At 48.3% G+C, this 19,454-nt stretch overlaps 1 protein-coding gene across 1 annotated transcript in view; it reads left to right on the forward strand.

Annotated features, from left to right (window-relative positions):
- The first annotated feature begins 2,435 nt into the window (after window positions 1-2,435).
- Window positions 2,436-19,454, forward strand: part of Plat (plasminogen activator, tissue type) — a 25,361-nt gene continuing 8,342 nt past the window's right edge. The window contains exons 1-7 of the mRNA XM_021218949.2: window positions 2,436-2,536; window positions 11,974-12,061; window positions 13,219-13,261; window positions 16,655-16,792; window positions 17,167-17,277; window positions 17,588-17,762; window positions 18,555-18,646. Of these exons, the coding sequence (XP_021074608.1) occupies window positions 11,987-12,061; window positions 13,219-13,261; window positions 16,655-16,792; window positions 17,167-17,277; window positions 17,588-17,762; window positions 18,555-18,646 (634 nt within the window). The 5' untranslated portion in view covers window positions 2,436-2,536; window positions 11,974-11,986. The remainder of the gene's footprint in view (window positions 2,537-11,973; window positions 12,062-13,218; window positions 13,262-16,654; window positions 16,793-17,166; window positions 17,278-17,587; window positions 17,763-18,554; window positions 18,647-19,454) is intronic.

A 19,454-nucleotide genomic window follows, 5' to 3' on the forward strand; every position in this document is an offset into this window, starting at 1 on the left:
AGGTGATATTCCTAATTTTGATATGTCTGTATAACTGTGCTATCAATCATCCTCATACCATACAATACTGTACTATACTGATACGTCGAATGTCATTACTCTATTTTTGAGCGTCTAAATGATCTCCAGTGTCACATGGTCAAAACAGTGGTTTCAACCAGGCTTCTGGATGGTGCATTCTTGTGAGTTCAAGGTCAGCCTGAGTTACATAGTCAGTTCCAAAACAGGCAAGCAAGCAAACAAGCAAACAGAACCCCAAGGTTTTATAATCGTGTGTGCAATTTTAAAACTTATTATTAGGTTAAAAATTCAGAAGTCTGCTCTAGGAAAATTGCCTGATTTTTTCATTATTTCAAACGAACCAGGGGTTTGTGAGAATAGTGCAGGTCCCTCTTGTATGGTCTGGTAAGCGAGTCGTCATAGCTGTCACCAGCTCCAAGAGCACTTTGCTTTGTCCCATCTATTTTTTCCTCAGGGAGTTCATAAGCCTGCAAGTCACCCACCTGGTCCAGCTAGCCACTGGAAGTCTCCAGTGCAGACGAAGGCCTGGACAGTATATGCTGCGTTTACTACTTCGAAGCAGATATGAGCGAACGTCTGTTGATTGTAGACTTAAGAACAGTCAAGGGAAGCAATCCCATGAGTGTAGCCCGGAGAACTAAACAGTGGGGTTAACTGGGGTTCCTTCCAGAAGTATAGGTAAGGGGTTTCCTCTGGTCAAGTATGTCACAAAGAAAAGTCCCTCGCCACCTCAGCATTTGTTAATAGCCCATCCATGTGACCTCCAGGAGAAATAGGGCAGGGAAATGCAGGTCTGTGAGCCTTGGACCTTAATAGGGTCTAATTTCAGGGCAGGACCAGCCAAGGCATGCATGAGGGGGCCCTACATCACAGCACTATAACCCAATAATGCCATCTGGATATTTACCTCATTTGTCCTCAGAAGCTGTTTCCCTTTAAGAAGAGATGCTTTTAGTCTATACACAGAGTGCCTGTCTCCTGGTTAATAGCTGCACTGTCAGCTTCTTGCCTACTTCACTTTCCTTGGGCTAGCCTCAGAATCATATCACTTATTTAGTTTTTGATCTCATCGTGGTCTTTGTCCTGGTACCTCCTCAGCTGTCCACCTCCCCAACAAAGGGTTCATTAAGCCCACTCTCTGCCCCCACAGGTGAAACACACTCTACAGAGAGGACCCCCATTGCAGAAGCTAGCCTTAGGATCTCTTTCTTCAGCACTTCTTTTCTTATCCATCTGCCCCCAAGTTATTGTACTTGGAGTTTATTACCCTTGGGAGCAAAGGGCTCCTAGGCAAGTTTCCCAGGATGTGATGTCACCAAGATTTATTTTCATTTCCCCCCCCCCCGCAATCCTTTGATTAAAATCAAAGTTCCCATTGTTATGGTATCAGCTTCCCATTTGTATTTCTGGCTCTTCAGGCTCCCCCCAACCCCCTGGAGTCCGACAGGGGAAACAGCTGCACAGCACAGGTGGTAGAAACACAAAAGCTGGGTTTCTGAGGATGTGTGTGTGTGTGTGTGCATTTAGCAAAACTCAGGGCACCTGTGATTGCTGAGAAACCCTCCTTTCAGCTCCACACCAGCCGAGATTGACCGAGGCCACTCGTCCAACCCCTCTGATGTGTAGGCAGCTGCAGAGGAAGACTAAACTTGGGGCGATCTGGTGCCCGGGGACTGCAGAGGCTTTGTTAGGTTGTGAAAGGGTGTAGATCATCCGAATAGCAGTTTATAGCAGTTTTCAGGAGCTTGCGTTATCCACCTCTGGGGTTGGGGGTGTTAGAAGACAGATGGCTTAGGACGGAATTTCAGAGGGCTGAGGCTGAAAGACCTGCCCACTTCCCCTACTTTTCTCAATTCTCTGAGAGATCTCTGCTGAGATGCGGCAGAGAAGCACCTCAGCCTAGGAGAGCAGGTCAGAGATAGGGAGAGCACCAAAAGTCATGTGCGTTCTGTCTCCAGTCACTCCCAACCCAGCATATCATCATCTGCCTGGTGGCCAATTGCCCATGTGTCCTGAGGGGTAGTTGCTTCAAATTCCAGAAGACCTCTCCCCTTCCCCAGCTGGGCGGGGCTGTTTAGAACTATAAACTCATGGGTCAAGACAGGAGCTTAGAGCAGCAGATCCTTACAGTTCCTTTTAGGCCTTTGAGACCAGGATTTTAAAACAGGATGATTCTTAAGTCCCTTCCAACTCTGAACATTCCTGTGACTCGATGACATCAGTACGGTGAATAAGCAAGCTGGCGGCAAGCCAAGCCTGGCTGCGCTCCGCCGCGCGCACTTCCTCCCCATCCTTAGAGACACGGACTGCTCCATTGGCTCCGCAGTCGCCCGCCCGCCCGAGTCCACCCGGCACCTACCAGCGTAAGAGAAGCCCCGCCCACACTTCTGGCCCCACCCCTTCTTCACCCTTCAAATTGGCTGGAGCTGTTCAGGGAGTCAGAGCCTGCAGGAACTCCAGAGCTCAGCGCCAAGGAGAAGCCCCTGCGAGAGTGGGAAAGAAGCAAGCACTCTCGGTAAGTTGAATTTCTGCCGGTATCTAACAGCCCACTCTTCTTCTGTCCCTTTAAAGTCTTTGGGGGCAGACTGAGCCAGTGAAGGGATGCTTAATGGAAGCACAGATTTGTAATTTAGGCAGAAGGAGGACCAGCCAGCATCATGCAATCAGAAGGGACAGTTCTATGCAATGACCCTGGGTAAGCTGAAGTGAGAGAGAGAGAAAGAATGGGAAAGAGGTGTCTCTTGCAGAAGTTTTGCTTGCACAGTTAAGGGGAGAACGTAAACAGGATGACTCGGGTTCTTTCGACAGACAATGGGAGCAGCGCTATTGGGCAGTAACTAGATTCAGCTGCCTTCCAGAGCTGAGAAGCCCCTGGCGGGAGTTGTATGGCTACCTTCTGACCAAGGAACACACTAAAAAACAGGCTGGGCATCAAGGAGGGGGCATTTGCCTGGGCAGCATGATTAACTAGGCTGGCAGAGAGAAGCTGAGATTTTTAGGAACCGCTCATTACTAGTGGGAGTCAGGATGCAAAACCACTGGTCTCTCGGGAATTCATCGCATCCTCTCTACCGTTCTTCCAGTCAGTTTCACCCCTTGGACATCAAGCATAGATGTGTTTGCTTTTTCATGCTGCAGCATGAGTCTAAAGGCTCTCTGGATTCCTTCAGGACCTTTGTTTTCCTAACCTCACAGAAACAGCGGGAGGATGGATGAGTGGGAGGCGGGGATGGTGTGGGGGTGGAAGGAAAGTATGCAGTGCTCCCAGATAACTAAGGAGGAAGCTTCAGTGCAAAGAAATGCAGTACCAATGCTTCATTTGATGGCCAGCTTGGAATGATGCAGTGGTCTTCTGCCGCTGATTGCGCGGGGCAGGGGCATATACAAATAGAGTGTGTCCGTCGTGGTGGTGGATATTTAACAATCCTGTGAGTGTGTCACAAATACAACTGGAGTACACGTACAGAAAAACACAGTTAGGGATTTTCGCTGAGATCCAGACGTGGCCTGTCCAGACCAGATACTGGAAACACTATAATATAAATAGTCCCTCTGACCATCCTGTTCACTCCACCTAAAGTGTTTTCAGGAGAGCCAGCCTGTATCCTGGTAGGGGCAGTACTAGCTGCACACCCCCCCCCAGACCAACTGAATTAGGGCAGAGTTTCCAGGACACCCCCAGATTATTTGGAAAGTCTCCTGTGAGCTCTACAGCAGCTGGCCTGCTCCCTCCCAGGCCCAGGATGCTTGACACAGCCAGGAGGAGCGGAGGAACGGCTATGTTTCCCCTAAGGCTTTGGGGACTGAAGCTGCACACATTAAGACTGCTCACTGAGCAGGGTGCTCAGCCAAGGCCAGAAAGTGACTCAGAGTTGCCTGCTGGGCTCATGGACTGGAAAGACTGGTGTGAGGGTTGTAAGGTGAAAACACATGGGCTCATCCTCCATCTAATGGTGGAGGCTGCAAACACGGCTTATCAGCCACAGTTAATGGACTTAATGCCATTCACAAGTGTAAAGTTCGCACACTTCCCTGAGACACCAGGTCTCTGTGAGTGGGAGCCTTTGGCGGTCTGAGCTGAAACAGTGCAGTCTGAGTGCAGCTGTGCATCTATTGTCTCAGAATAGTTTTTTTGTTTTTCTCTTGGGTGGCAGAAAATGCTGCATGAAGCAACTAAACACAGAATCCAAGAAAGAAGGCCAGCTTTGAGCTGGCCATGGGATAGGTCTTACTTCAAACCCAGTCCAGTGCTGATGAGCCAGATCTACAGAGGTCGGAGCTGGAGTTGGGGCTGCAGCTTAGTTGGCAGAGTGTTAACATGGCATGCAGGGAGCCTTTAGGCCTGATTTCCAACACCAGATAAACTTGGTGTGACAGTGAACACTTGTGATCCCTAGTGCTCAGGAGATGGGGGCAAGAAGATCAGAAGCTCAAGCCTGGCCTGGGATAAGTGAGATCTTATTTCAGGAAGGAAAGGAAAGGAAAAGAAAGGAAAGGAAAGGAAAGGAAATTATAGGTAGAGATTCACAAAGCCTTGGTCAAGCACCATCATCTTTAATACTGGCCCAACTGTCTCCTTTCACAATGCCTGGGAGACTAACTTGTATAGATAGGAGTGCAAGGTAAGATGGACTCAACTCCTGGTTACTGGGAAAACAAATGAAGCAGATTGCTGGTCATGTATCACAAATTTCTCTGGCATGTTTGAAGGCACAGCCCAGGAGAGCTGTGTCAGCAGCCCAGGAAACACAAGCCAGCTGTTCTTCATGTTCGGTGCTCCTGACACATCAGAGAGAAGCCTCTAGAGTTTTCTATGGGGATTGACCTAACAGACCCGAGTCCACCCTGAGCCTCTGAAATGATCGCTGCAGGCATAGGCGATTAAGCTTGCACCTTAAAGACTCCACCGAAGCGGCTAAATGTGTCCACTGCTGGTTCCAGATGCCCAGAGAGTTTCAGAGGTCCTGCCGTGGGGTGGGAGAACTGGTGGGGAAAGGCAAATCAGAAAAACAGATTGAAGATGGGGATACAAGATATCACTCTGGCTTTCAGGAAGTAATGGCTCTCTGTGTCATTCTGCTCTCTGTCCCTGGCGCAGAACCTGCGCTTTCTATCATGTCATACGTGGGAGGAAAAAGGATTCATTATTAACCCTTGAAGACCAGGAGGACTGTGCTCCCCCCCACACACACACCCCAGAGTGCTTGGTACCTCTTTTATTTATTTATTTATTTATTTATTTATTTATTTATTTATTTATTATATGTAAGTACTCTGTAGCTGTCTTCAGACACTCCAGAAGAGGGCATCAGATTTTTCTTACGGATGGTTGTGAGCCACCATGTGGTTGCTGGGATTTGAACTCAGGACCTTCAGAAGAGCAGTCAGGTGCTCTTACCTGCTGAGCCATCTCACCAGCCCCTTGGTACCTCTTCTTTATCAGTAGCTTCGAACAACTTGAGTCCCGTTGATGAGGTTATTCACGTGAAGCCCAGTGCACTCCGGCCGTGCATCAGGCTTCCAGGTTCTGTATCTATTGGTCCTTTAACTTTCAAAAAATATACAAGATAGAAAAGATTAGGCCACTGGGAAGCCCAGGAAACTGAGGTTGAGAGAGGCAACATTGCCCACCCAGACCTGTAAGTGGCTGTTGGGGGTCCAAGTTCGAGGGTCCTGTTCCTAGCATTGAGAAGTGCCAGCTCTCTTTAAAGCCGTTTAAGAGTGTTATCAGCAGGGCTGAGTTGCAGCTCAGCGGTTGAGCACACGCTTAGTGAATGCAAGGCTCCGAGTCCAATCCATAGCACCCGAAATTAAAACTAAAAAAAAAAGGTCACAAACAAGGATCATGCAGACAGTGGGAAGAGCTCAGTCAGCTCAGGAGGCAGGTGGCAGTCCTCAAAGTACCACCTCGAGGAGTCCTTTTGAAGTGCGGTCTCATTTTCATGTCTGTAAAGTGAGGTCTGTAGCCTTAAGTAATTAATGAACGTAAGGTGCTTTGAAAACTCAATGCCAGGCAAATGATAGCATTCAGACCTCTGCTGAGTACCTGGCTTTCATCCACACACGTCTCCTGTTCACCGCGGCACCACTTTCCAGAAAGACTGTTGAAATTCAGATACATTCATGGAATGACAGAGTGAACCAACACTTCAGATTGTGACCTCCTGATTCAAGAGTGCGAAGCTCAGAGACAGGCTGAGGAACTGCCTAACTAGTTCATTGTTAATTCACTGCATCTGGAGAGGGTGGTGGTTAGGGAGTGGAAGGAGTTGAGATTGGATGGATACTGGATTCCCTTTGTTTAGACTCTTCTTCGGGAGTGAGCAGGCACTGACGGGCTAAGCTTGCCTTTATCCTCGAAGGATATGAAATCACTAAAGCAGGTTTCTTTTGTCTTTATCCCAAGAGGATGCAGGTTACACTTCCTAAACCCACAACCAATGCTTGCTTACTTTTCTTCCAAACAACTAGATCACCCAAGTGGGAGGTAGAGCAGGAGATTCAACAAGGAGCATGGTGGTTGTTACGGGATAACCCCATGTAACTTAGACGCAAGTCATGCCTACATGCTAAAAATGCTATACCACCTCTGGTGGGGGGCACCAGAGAGGATTCGATGCAATTCCTCTTGTAACTGGTCATATTATATCAAGAGACAGACTTTTCCAGGCACCTGGGAGGCGGGATCTGGAAGGTTCAGAAGTTCAGGGTTAGTCTCCGCTACTTCAGTTACATAGTAAATTTAAGGCCAGTTTGCGTTACATGAGACCTTGTATCAAAAAATAAACAAACAAAAAAACCAGAGACAGACAGAAGGGTTGGGGGAGAAGGAAGGAGGGAGAGCGAGGGAGGGAGGAAGGAGGACAAAGGAAGAAGAAAGGGAGGGAGGAAACTAGGAAAGAAAACTTTCTTCTTTCCTTGTAAAGAGCTCTGTTCAAAATGGAAAGGAGAAAACAAGCGTTTGACTTATGGAAAGTTACTTTTTTGAGAAGTGAAGAATTGCTTTTGGAAACCACAGGCTTGGGATTGGAGGAGAGCTGGCAGGAGCTGACTTTCTTCTCCACCATGTGGGTCTCTGGGATTGAACTCACGGCTTCAGACTGGAGGACAGGTACCTTAACCTGCTGAACCATCTCATCAGCCCAAGAGTTTCTTACGTGATGGGAGTGTTTGAAAACAGTTTGGCTGGGTGTGGTAGCACATGGCTCCAATACCAGTGCTCGCCAAACAAACACGGAAAGATCCAAAGTTCAAGACCAACCTGAAGGGGACAGCAAGTTCTAAGCCAGCCTGGGCTACAGAGGGAGATCCTGTCTAAAACAAAACACACAAAGCCAAACAATAAGACCGCAGAAAGAAAATAAACTAAGAGCTAGGAATGTAGGTCAACTCGGCATGCTCCTTTAAAGTATATTTACTCCTGGCAAAAGAACCCATACACTGAACTGTCATTAGGCAGAGGGTGGGAGTGGGGCTGGGGCTGTCTCTGCTTGGACAGGGAAAGGCAAGCTGATTTTTCTTTCTTTGGAGGCATTCTATGAGGCTGGACTTTGATAGTCCAGATCGGCCTCAAATTTGGTGTGGTCCCTTTCCCTCTGTTACTAAGTGGCACTAGGGTCCCAGGTGTGTCCTGCCAAGCCGGGCCCGAAGATGAGAAGTTGTGGGAACTCCCTGCCCGTTCCCAGGCCCAATTCCTACTAAAGCAACCTGCCTCACCTCTTAAGCTGTTTTAGACACACATATGTGATGGCGCGGGGGTTTCGGAGACTTTCCTAACTGGTTAGCATTCTGGGCTGTGGTCGTTGAGTGGGAGGGGAAGAGTGGCTTCAAGGCCATGTGTTATTTTAGGGTTATTATTCCTGACTCTCTCAACTCGGAAGTCCACGGAACTTTCGACAAAGCAATTGGAACCCCAAATGTCCTTGGCAAAAATGCAAGCAGTACAATCTAGCACATTGTACAAAACTTGACAGCAGGGTGGGTTCCCAAGTGGCCTTTCCTGGTCAGGCTCTGGCCTCTTACAACTTGTTGTCTGCTTTGTTCAAATACAAAGTTCAAGTACTTCTGTCTATCAACATGTAAGTAAACAACAGCATAGCAGGCACACAACCAATGTTTGTAGTTGACATGTGTATATGTACTTGATTGCAAACCACTTTCGGATATGCTGTAGAGAAGGGACCCATGGCCAGTATATGGGTAAAAGCACTTCATCCATTTACAGGTGTGTCACCACTCAGATACAATAGAAGCCTGGAAGCTAGCTCTGGAAGAGGACTTTAAGAGTCTAGCCACTTGGGTTTGCCTTGCTGGGAGTTCATATTCTCTCTCAGTATCGTTATTCATATTTTTGCTCAGTCAGTCATCTTCCCTTTTGGTGGATGAGTTATTACGTTCCATCCCAAGCGCAGAATTAGTTGGGGGAAAATGGTTTTGTGAGGAATGTAAAGAGGACAGGCTCGTGCAGAGGCCTGAGGACATATCACCTGCCTTTTTCAAAGCTTTCTGTCAGTCGGCTTATTACTATTCCAGTAGCTTTGTCTGACCCAGAACCATGCAGTTACTGCCTGTCTTCCATCAAGTGCTTGGCCCCAGGTGTCAGGCTTCTGATAAAATCCCCACTCTCTCAGAATGGTCCATGTTCTTGGCTTTTGGAAACAGTCTATCTCCAAGGAGAGCCAGTTACTAGTAAGCTTTCTATCTTCTTCCCTTTTACCCCCCACCATTTGCAGACGAGAGGGGAACTAACATATTTGTATCTTAAAGCCAGCCTTGGATGCAGTCCTTAGACTCCACGCTGGCCTCTCCATGAGCACCCATGAATACCCCTGGTGAGTTCCCAGGGTCTACAGAGTCAAACCTCCCACTCTGTGGGCCTGGACTTTAGGTCCACCCTTCTGCTGGTCACTTTATTTTTGGTCCCCGTATTGCCCGTGACCTTTCCAGCCACATCTCCCACAAAACCGGGCGAGGTTTTCCTCCCTCTCCTTCTCTTGCTCTGGAACAGCACTGGTTTTCGTCTAGCATGTGACTAATTCCCCTGTCATCCTCCTCTTCTGCCATGTGGTCCATCCAGCAGCTTGCTGTGACTGTCTGCATGGAGTGTGGGAAGAGGCAGTTACTTATTAGCTTATGTGCAACTCATCATCACTGGCTCAAAGCCCAGCCTTCAAAAGCCCAAATGCAGATAGGTGACAAGTCCTTAGCACCTGAGCTCCAGTCCCTCCTGTGCGGAGGAGCCTCCCATGATGCAATGCAGCTGATGGAGTCTTGGGAGGAAGAGGGTGGGAACGTGTACCAGTGATGTACTTCTTGCTCTGCGTTTAACTGACATCTAGAGAGCCTTGAGTTAGCAGGGCATGGTGGGGAGTTCCTGTAATCCCAATCCCAGTGTGGAGGTTTGGATGCTTGGGGGTGGACTTGGAGGTTTAAAAATCCCACCCTATTCCCAGTAAGCTCTCAGCTACTTCTCTAGCGTTAAGCCTGCTTACTGCCATGCCCTCTAACATGCTGGCCATGGACCGACTCAGTCTCTGCAACTGTAAGCAATCCTCCAGTGGAATGCTTTCTTTTATTAAGTCGCCTTGGACTTGGCACGGGCGTCTCTTCGCAGCAATAGAAAAGTAACCGAGAAACCCAGCATTCCAGGGGCTGAAACAGGGTGGACCAATCTCCCTGTCCTCGAGACCAAACTGGCTACATAGCAAGATCCTATCTTGGAGGGACACAATGACAACCCCAGTCACTTAGGAGGTGACGAGAACAAAGACTCAGAAAAAAAAAAAAAACAACCTGAATGGGCTGCTTGGTTTGAAAAAGAGGGGTCGCGTCTCTGAATCGCACCTGTAATAGTGTTTGGTTCCCAGGTAACTAAGATGAGAAAACCAGGGGAGAGTCACCTCTATCTCTAAACTCAGTCCTACTGATGTAGAATTAAGGGTGAATTTAAGTGGAAGGTCGGGGAAGCTGAGAAAGGAGGAGTCTAGCCCGCCTCCATTGTCACCTGCGTCCTTCTGGGATGGCCAAAGGCAGGCAGGTGCTAGCCCAGATGGCCCTCCAGTGAGGAAAGGCTTCCAGAGCCCCCTCCCCAGTCCACCATCGAAATGAGCAAAGACCCTGGGAGCCCTTCCACTCCTGCCATGGGGGATAGTCGTGGAAGGCCGGTCCAGCGGGGCAGGACTCCTTGTGAGCCCATGACCTGGGCTTTCTCACAGAAGGACTTTGTTCCTTTCTCCATACCCAGCACCCTCCCCCCTCTCTCCCCCACAGCCTTGTGTTCCCTCCCTTGGGGCTCTGTACTCCTCCTCCTTCTGAGGCTCTTTGTTCCCAGCACAGTGGCTCTGCTTCCTCCTCTGCCTGCCACCATCACCCCAGTGTGCACTTTCTTACTGGACCACTTTTGCTCTGCGCCTTGTGCCTGACATCCCTCCTCGTCTCCCTGTAGCTCTGTCCTCTGTCCCAGCAGCCCCAGATGGACCCAGAAGTTAGTGGTCTCCCAGCTCAGATAGATCCTCCTCACCACACCACCCCCTTTCTGTTTTCATCTTGAAGCTGAAGGGATCTTGTGACACGGGAAGAGGCGAGGTGGCATCCTTAAAACTCAGGGAAGCCAGAGCCTGTCGGATCCTGGCTCAGGATCCAGAGATGGAGCCTGCTAACTTCTGAGCCAGTGGGTTTCGGGGGGGAGGGGGGCCCTGAGTGACTAGTGGTGGGAATCAGAGTTGTTGTGACTGAAGGAGAAATGAGTCAGAGAAAGGAAAGTCCTGCTTTGATGTTGTGGACAATGGGGGCAGGGAGTGAGAGGGCTTGCCAGACCACAAAAGATCCAGGCCAACTAACCTACTTCCAGAGCAAAAACAGAAATCACTGGGAAGGCAAGTGGAAATTGGATTGGGGATGAAGGGAGATGTGAGTTCAGCGACCAGACAGTGTCTGCAGATCTGTTCATCACCACATCTGTGAATCTACGTAAAAGGAGACGGATATTCAGGGGGTAACAGGGGCCAACATGGAGGGAGCCTTCCCTTTGAGGGAGGCCATGCCCCAGATGCAGCATTATCCATTGCAATCGCCAAGGCTGGAGACACATGAGGCAGCTTGACCAGGCACCATGAGGTGCCAGGAGTAGAGTCCCTAAGAGAGTCAGAGAGGACAGTGCTGTGACTCTTAGCTCAGCCCTGAACAGGGATTCCTTCTCAGGAAGCCAGGTCCAGGTGATGTGGTACCCAAGCAGCCAAGAAGCGCCAGAGATGGCTCCTACCCTGTAGCCCACAGGAATCTCTGGGAAGAGCTACTTGCAGCAACCACTATCTATCAGCAGATTACGAGGCCAGCAAAACGGGGTCTCAGCAGACAATGGGCTATTGTTCAGGCTCAAAAAAAAGGGCGAGAACTCTACAGTGTGGCTGACCCTTCAGGATATCACTCTAAGTGGCCTACACCTACAAAGGTGTAAAAAAGGACAGACACCGTATGATTCCATATCTATAATACATGCAGATAGTCAAAGTCACAGACGAAGAAAGGGTGGTGGCAGCCAAGGGTCAGGAGAACAAAGAGCCATTCTTCAGTGGCTAAGGCATTTGAATTCACTGCTGATGGCTCTCTGGAGACGGATTCGATGGTGGGATGAGTTCATAGCGGCTTATATATGTTGAATGCCACTGAGCTGAATTTTGAATTCTTAAGGTGGTAAATGTAATGCTGTTGTATACTCTTCACACACATTCATGTACACACACACACACACACACACACACAATCTCTCTCCCCTGCCCCCCGCCCCCATTTAGACAGACAGATACAGATATGTGTGAAATCTTCCAGACAATGCTTGTAAAGTCAGTGCTGGATAGGTCCCCTGAAATAAAGCGACAGCCCTGGATGTCCTATGATCCTTTGCCCGCCCACATCGCATGCTTCATTGCCTTTATTTGTCTTCCAAAACTTAAGGGACACGGAAGAAATGGGGAGCAAAATGAAGAGAGAGCTGATGTGTGTGCTGCTGCTTTGTGGAGTGGCTTTCGCATTGCCTGACCAGGTGGGTCCACCTCCCTGCCTCACCGCATCGGGTCACCAAACTTGCAGATGAAGGTGCTGAAACCAGGAGTCTCCATGCACCCAAGAACCTCAGGGTGGGACAACTTCCCAGGAGTGGCCAGACACATAGCACATACTCCCCTGTGGGTAGGATACTTAGGATTTGAGTCCCAGAAGTAGAATTTGGCCACGCCTCTGGTTTAAAGTCATTCTTAACGTGTGCCCCTCCCTGCTGTGGAACCTTATGTGAAAAGGTGTCTGTGTGAATGCGGTAGTGCATGCATGTGTGCATTCCCACCAACCAGGAGGCCAAGCTAGGAAGGTCACAAGCTTGAGACTTTGTTGATATGGCTTCAAAGAATCCGTGGCTAGGGTGAAACTCAGTGAAAAAAAGAGCCTATGCAGGGCCCAGGGTGTGATCCCCAGCATAGGGGGTAGGAGGGAAATGTATTTGAATTCACCCATAGGGGACTAAAAAAAGACAGGCATTATGAGCCACTGAAGCAGGTTAGCTGATGGGGACAGAGGCTGTACCCACTTGCCAAAGCCTCGCCTCAACACAGAGCATGATATACAGCCAAGCTTACCTGAGCTGTGGGAAGTGCATCTGGAACTTGGTTAGGGGTTAAGGGTTGGGGTTAGGGATAGGGTTAAGGGTTAGGGATTAGGGTTAAGGGTTAGGGATAGGGTTGGGGTTAGGGTTAGGGTTAGGGGTTGGGATTAGGGATTAGGGTTAGGGTACACAGTGCTTGGGCACAGGATTGATAGAGAAGGGAGGATCCCAATGTCTTCATGAAGGACGAAAGGACCTGCAGCTTTACCGGAATCCACTAGCCATGTGCCAATAACTTAAATTTAAAATGACCTAAATCAAATTGGAATTCCAGTTTATCAGTCACACTGGCTACACTTTAAGCAGTCTGTGGCCATGTGGGATTAGTGTCTGTCACGCTGGATGACATGAATAGGAAGCATTTCTGTTGAACAAGAAGTTCTTCATGGGTGGGAACAGGCCTTAGGCATGTAGGAAGAGCAGGTATTTGACGAAAAGGTAAGAAAGGTTGTTCCTTGTCTCCTTGGGTAGCAGCTGGTTGGAAGGCTCTGGTTGGTCTTAGCCCAGTTCTTGCTGACCATTCCTCCATTCTGGTCTCTTTGCAGGGAGTACACAGGAGGTTCAGAAGAGGAGCCCGGTCCTACAGAGGTGAGTGGTGAAGGGAGGCGGGCGCAGGCCTCGTAATGCTTTGACTGTCGTCTGGCACCCACTTGCAGCATCATTGGGAGATCTTCCAGTGCTTTTGTGAAAATGCCTGCTTGATCACTATTTGTCGGTCAGCTGTGGCCATCCAGGGGAAGCCAATCAGGCTGTCAGGAGATAATAAAGCTGGTGACCTATAGCTGGGTGGGGGTGGTATGTGTCTCTAATTGAACACTTGGGAGGTTGAGGCAGGAGGATCATGAATTCAAAGCCAGTCTGTCTCAACATGGCTCAAAGTATTTGCGAAAGAGATAAGAAAATAGCCCTGGGCTGGAGAGATGGCTCAGAGGTTAAGAGCACTGACTGCTTTCCCGAAGGTCTTGAGTTCAAATTCCAGCAACCACATGGTGGCTCATAACCATCTGTAATGAGATCTGGTGCCCTCTTCTGGTGTGTCTGAAGACAGCGAAAGTGTACTTACATATAATAATAAATAAATCTGTGGGCCCAAGAGAGTAGAGGTCCTGAGTTCAATTCCCAGCAACCACATGATGGCTCACAACCATCTGTACAGCTACAGTGCACTCATATACATGAAGTAAATAAAAAAAAAATCTTTTAAAAAAAGAGAGTAGCCCTAAGAAAGGTAGATGACTTACCTACAGCCAGTCATCTAGGTATTCCTGGGCTCTCACCAGTGCCTGGTCAACATCTGCTACCATCCCCATGTTTTCATTCCTTCCTGTTGGTAAAATTACTTTAATTAAGTTCATTACTTTTTAAAATTAGTAATTCCATTACTAATGTAACTAATTTAATTAACTTCAGTACTTCCAGGGGTAACTGACCTGGGCTAACTCACAGATGCTCGGGAGGAGAGCCCCTAGATAATAAGCTCATGTCTTGAGTTGATGCTAGAACACACAGGTTTCTGTCAGGATTCCAAGAAGAGGGAAAATGCCAACAACCAACTTCTTGACTTGAAATCAAAGAACTCCCAAGTTCAGCTTTAGATCCCAATTCCTCCCCACTCCCTCTGCTCCCCTCCCCTCCCCTCCCCTCCCCTCTCCTCTCTTTCTCCTCCCCTTCCTTGGTTACCCTGTCTCCCCTGTCTCTATATTGCTCATTCTTCCCCTCTTTCCTTCTATTCCTCCATTTCCCCCCTCTCTCCCTCCCTTCTTCTTCCTCTCTTCCTCCCTCTTCTCCTCTCCACATTCCTTCCTTCCCTCCCCAAAGGCCACCCAAGGACCCCAACAAGACCTGGGAATGCATAGCTGCCCGTCTCTCTGTCTCTGACTCCCTCCATCTCTCTCCTTCCCTCTCCCTCCCTTTGTCCTCCCTCCCTCTCTCCTTCTCTCTCCCTCCTTCCTTCCCCCTCTGTTTTCGTTTGTGGGGGTGGAGATAGTGAGGAGGTGCCAGGTCCTTCTGTCTCATTTTTTTTTGTTTTAATTTTTAAAATTGTATGGGATTTTGTTTGCTTGACTTTGGAGATAGAGTCTCATTACATAGCCTAGTCTGGACTGGGACTCACCATGTAGCTGAAACAGGCCTCAAACTCTGCCATCCTCCTGTCTCAGACTCGTAAATGCTAAGATTACAGACATGCACCACCCAGCCAGGTGTGGTGGCGCACGCCTTTAATCCCAGCACTCAGGAGGCAGAGGCAGGCGGATTTCTGAGTTCGAGACCAGCCTGGTCTACAGAGTGAGTTCCAGGACAGCCAGGGCTACACAGAGAAACCCTGTCTCGAAAAAACAAAAAACAACAAACAAACAAACAAAAAACTCGGAAGAACAAATAAAGGGGTTGGATGTCCCAAGTCTATCTCTTGTGGTAGAGAAGGGACCAGAGTACCGGCGAGTGGTGTGCAGAGTTAAGTGGCTCTGGTCAGGACGTTGCCTGGGAGGAAAGCCTGACTCCCAAGGGATGCTGTCTCCCATCTAGGCCCAGCATCCACACTGTAGATTACAGCTCTCTCTCGATGGGGTGGGGTTTATCTGCCCTACAAGGCTCTGCTGTTACTGAAGTCAAAGGTGATTGCAGCCTTAGGAAGATGACTGGAGACCTTTAGACAGCTTTTGGAGTCTGGAGCAGGACTTGGCTCAGTTGCTCTAATCAACTTTGTCTCTTAAATTTGAAGAGAAATAGAATCCCCTGGGATCACTGGTTTTGGGTGGATCCTGAATGAATAATAAATACACCTTAGCAGGGTCAGACAAGAGCCTGACAGAGTAGACAGAGAAAACAAAGGCAGACGTGCTGGTTCCCACTTGGCTGTCAATACCATGTGCTCTATGCCAAGACATTTCTAGAAAAACAGTGACAAGATGTCGGCTGCATTTTTGTTACATGAAAAATACTAATGGAAGTATCACATTTTCTGACAGATCTAAGTGCCAGTTTTCTTATTTTAGCCCAAAGTGTGTCTTTTCTGTGTGGCAATACTCTTGTAGATCAGAAACTCTGGTAGGCAGTTGTACAGAGAAGTATATATCTGGAAGATTTTTGGTTGGTTGGTTGGATGGTTGCTTTTGGTTTGGTTTTTTTTTCCAGGCAGGGCCTCTCTGTATAGCCCTGGCTGTTTTGGAACTAGCTCTGTAGAGCAGCTGGCCTCAGATTCGGAAAGCTGCCTGCCTCTGCTTCCCAAGTGCTGGGATTAAAGGTGTGCACCACCACGAACCAGCTTTATTTTTGACTGATCAAAGTGGGAAATAGACTCTTACTTAATATAAATGTACGTTCATAGTCAAGTCATCGCAGGACAAAGGTTCACCCAGGAAGATAATAACAACAAAGAGTTCTGGTGAAAAATGCTAAGTTTCTATTATCTCCATCATATTCCTAAGGAAGACATAATGGACCACAGTCACCTCTGTCTGTTTCTGTTGGGGCTTGGTTCTAGGGCCTCCCCGGGGTACCAGAATCCTCTGATGCTTAAGTCTCTTATAAAATGACATGATGTTTGTACAGAACTCACCTTCCTGTATACTTTAAATCATTTCCAGAGTACCCATGGTATCTAATATATCTATATGCTATAATCCCTGGTTATAAATGATTGGGCATTATAATGTATTCTGTAAAGAATGATGACAAGAGCGCTGGGCGTGGTGGCGCACGCCTTTAATCCCAGCACTTGGGAGGCAGAGGCAGGAGGATTTCTGAGTTCGAGGCCAGCCTGGTCTACAAAGTGAGTTCCNAAAAAAAAAAAAAAAAAGGAATGATGACAAGAAACAGCCCTCACATCAGTACTGTTAAGTACAAGCTTTAATGGCCTCACCACGGCCACTGTAGAGCTTACTACAGAACCTGGAGGCGCAGAGGGTTCACTGCATACTGCCCGCAGAGCCAGGAGTGATGACTATTTCCTCTCATTTGCAAACCTGCTTTGCGTTACAGCAACCTGCAGAGACGAGCCAACGCAGACAACTTACCAACAGCATCAGTCGTGGCTCCGACCCATGCTCAGAAGCAGCCGGGTGGAATATTGCCGGTGCAACAGCGGCCTGGTACAGTGCCACTCAGTGCCCGTCCGAAGTAAGTACCAGCGTCTCACAGAGGCCTTGTGCTTGGGATCTGGGCCCAAACCCTTCCTCTGTGGTTCCTAGCCTATTCAGGTCTTCAGCACATTTGGGGTGGGATCTGCCCAGGCAAACATGAAAGCATCCCAGAAGACCGAGGCGGGGCAGGGGTGGCTTCACTCTCCCAGTCTCAGTGTCCATGTCACCTATGTGAAGTGGAGCATGCTATCCATGCTTCGCGGTTGACGGGGGTTGGGGGGAGGTTACTTAGGCTGTGGACTGTAGAATGGAGGCTGTGACATCTAAAACGCTTTGACGTTTTTAATTCTTACATGCATGGAGCTGCTTTGAAAGCAATAGTTAGGGGTTATCCTTGTTTGCGCTTGGCAGGTTGCAGTGAACCAAGATGCTTCAATGGGGGGACCTGTCAGCAGGCCCTGTATTTCTCTGACTTTGTCTGCCAGTGCCCTGATGGATTTGTGGGGAAACGCTGTGACATAGGTGAGTGGGTGGGTGTGAGAGACATTCTGAAATTCTGCCTCTCAAATGGACCAGAAAAGGAAATGAAATCCATGCTGGAGGGCAGGGCCGGGGGAAGGGGAGCTGAGGGCATTTAGAGAGTGACACTATTGGGCCCAGTGGTCAGAGCCTGAAGTGACAATCCAGATTCTGGCTTGGCTGCAGTACTTTTAGTGACCATGTCCACCCAGCTCACTTTGAGCACCGGCAGCTTCGGCAGCCGCCTGCTCCACGGTGCTGAGGCAAGGCAGAGGATCCCTTGAGAGCCTTTTGGTGTCCTTCTGTCAATCAGATACCAGAGCAACATGCTTTAAGGACCAGGGCATCACCTACAGAGGCACGTGGAGCACAGCAGAAAGTGGGGCTGAGTGTGTCAACTGGAATAGCAGTGTTCTGTCGCTGAAGCCCTACAATGCAAGGAGGCCAAATGCCATCAAGCTGGGCCTTGGGAATCACAACTACTGCAGGTAAAAAGTGTTTTCCACAGGGAGGGGAGTCTCCGATGAGAAGTATTACGTTCAGGGAAGGCCTGACCAATCAGTCTTGTATTCTAGATAGACAGGTAGATGGATAGCTAGCTATGTAGACATGTATATGCATATATGTGGGCATACATAGATACATATGTAGATGGGTAGAGAAAGGAGAGATACATACACACGTGAATACATACATGCATATATAGATAGGTAGATCAATGCATTCATATATTGATGATTGATATATTGACACATAAATGGTAGATAGAAAGAGGTTGATTTGAAGGCACCAATTCATATATCTGTGTAGACATCTGAATCTGTAGTTGTAGGGTAGACCAGCAGGCCAGGAACATGGGCCATTTCTGTCTTGATGCTTTTAGACCTTAAGCTGATTAGATGAGTGCACCTTCCTTGCCTGGGATAATTTACTTAAACTCAGCCAACTGTGGATGTTCACTACAGTTACAAAACACATTTATAGCAGTGCCCTGGATCACTGTTTCATTACATGCCCAAGACTACAGCTCAGCCATGTTGACACATAGGCACTTATTGTATATTCTCGTCAACTTGGCACTCATACACATGTCCTATGCCCTGCTTAATCCCTCAAAAAGCATAACGAAGCCATACTTCTACCTAACATCATAAAACTTGACAGCGTTCATTTCAGCCCAAGATGTGCTAATCCTACTCCCCAAAGCATACCTCGTCCTTTAGCCAGGAAGGAAGTCTTCCTATTCAACCCCCACTCATCTTCCCTGGCTGATTTTTCAGAAACCCAGACCGAGACTTGAAGCCCTGGTGCTATGTCTTTAAGGCAGGGAAGTATACCACGGAGTTCTGCAGCACGCCAGCTTGCCCTAAGGGTGAGTATCTTAGTTTGGGTTTTATTGCTGTGAAAAGACACCATGACCAAGGCAACTCTTAACAAAGGACAACATTTAATTTAACTGGGACAGTTACAGTTCAGAGGTTTAGCTCATCATGGTGGGAAGCGTGGCAGCATCCAGGCAGGCATGGTACTGGAGAAGCTGAAAGTTCTACATCTTGATTCAAAGGCAGCCAGGAGGAGGGTTTTTTTCTGCACTGGGCAGAGCTTGGGCACTAGAAGCCCAACAAGGCCACACCTACTCCAACAAAGCCTTACCTCTAACATAGTGCTGCTTCCTGTGGGCCAAGCATATTCAAACCACCACAGTGAGCGACAGCTACCCTGCACCTTCTCCTGTGCCATCTCCATGGGAGAAGCATCGGGGAGTGTAGACCTAACTCTCCTCAATAGTCCTTTCATGCCCAAGGAAGAAAGGAGCCACTGTAGCTGCAGAATGCATCAGTAGGCTCAGATCCTCAACCAGACTTCTCATCTATTGCTAGTTTAACCTTGCGCTTACTTTCTACCTCCCATTGATAGCCTGTTCTACAAAGCAGAGAATGAGGCCAAAAAAATCCATGGCTTCTAGTTCTTTTGGGTTTTTAAAAATTATTTTCTTTATTTTTTTGAAATTATAGTTTGCATTTTTTTTCTCTTCCCTTTCCTCTCTCCAAACCCTCCTTATTGCTTTTTTTTTTTTTAAATCCGTGGCACACACCTTTAATCCCAGCACTTGGGAGGCAGAGGCAGGCAGATTTCTGAGTTCAAGGCCAGCCTGGTCTACAAAGTGAGTTCCAGGATAG

This window comes from Mus pahari, chromosome 19, assembly GCF_900095145.1.
Source record: "Mus pahari chromosome 19, PAHARI_EIJ_v1.1, whole genome shotgun sequence".
Classification (NCBI taxonomy): domain Eukaryota; kingdom Metazoa; phylum Chordata; class Mammalia; order Rodentia; family Muridae; genus Mus; species Mus pahari.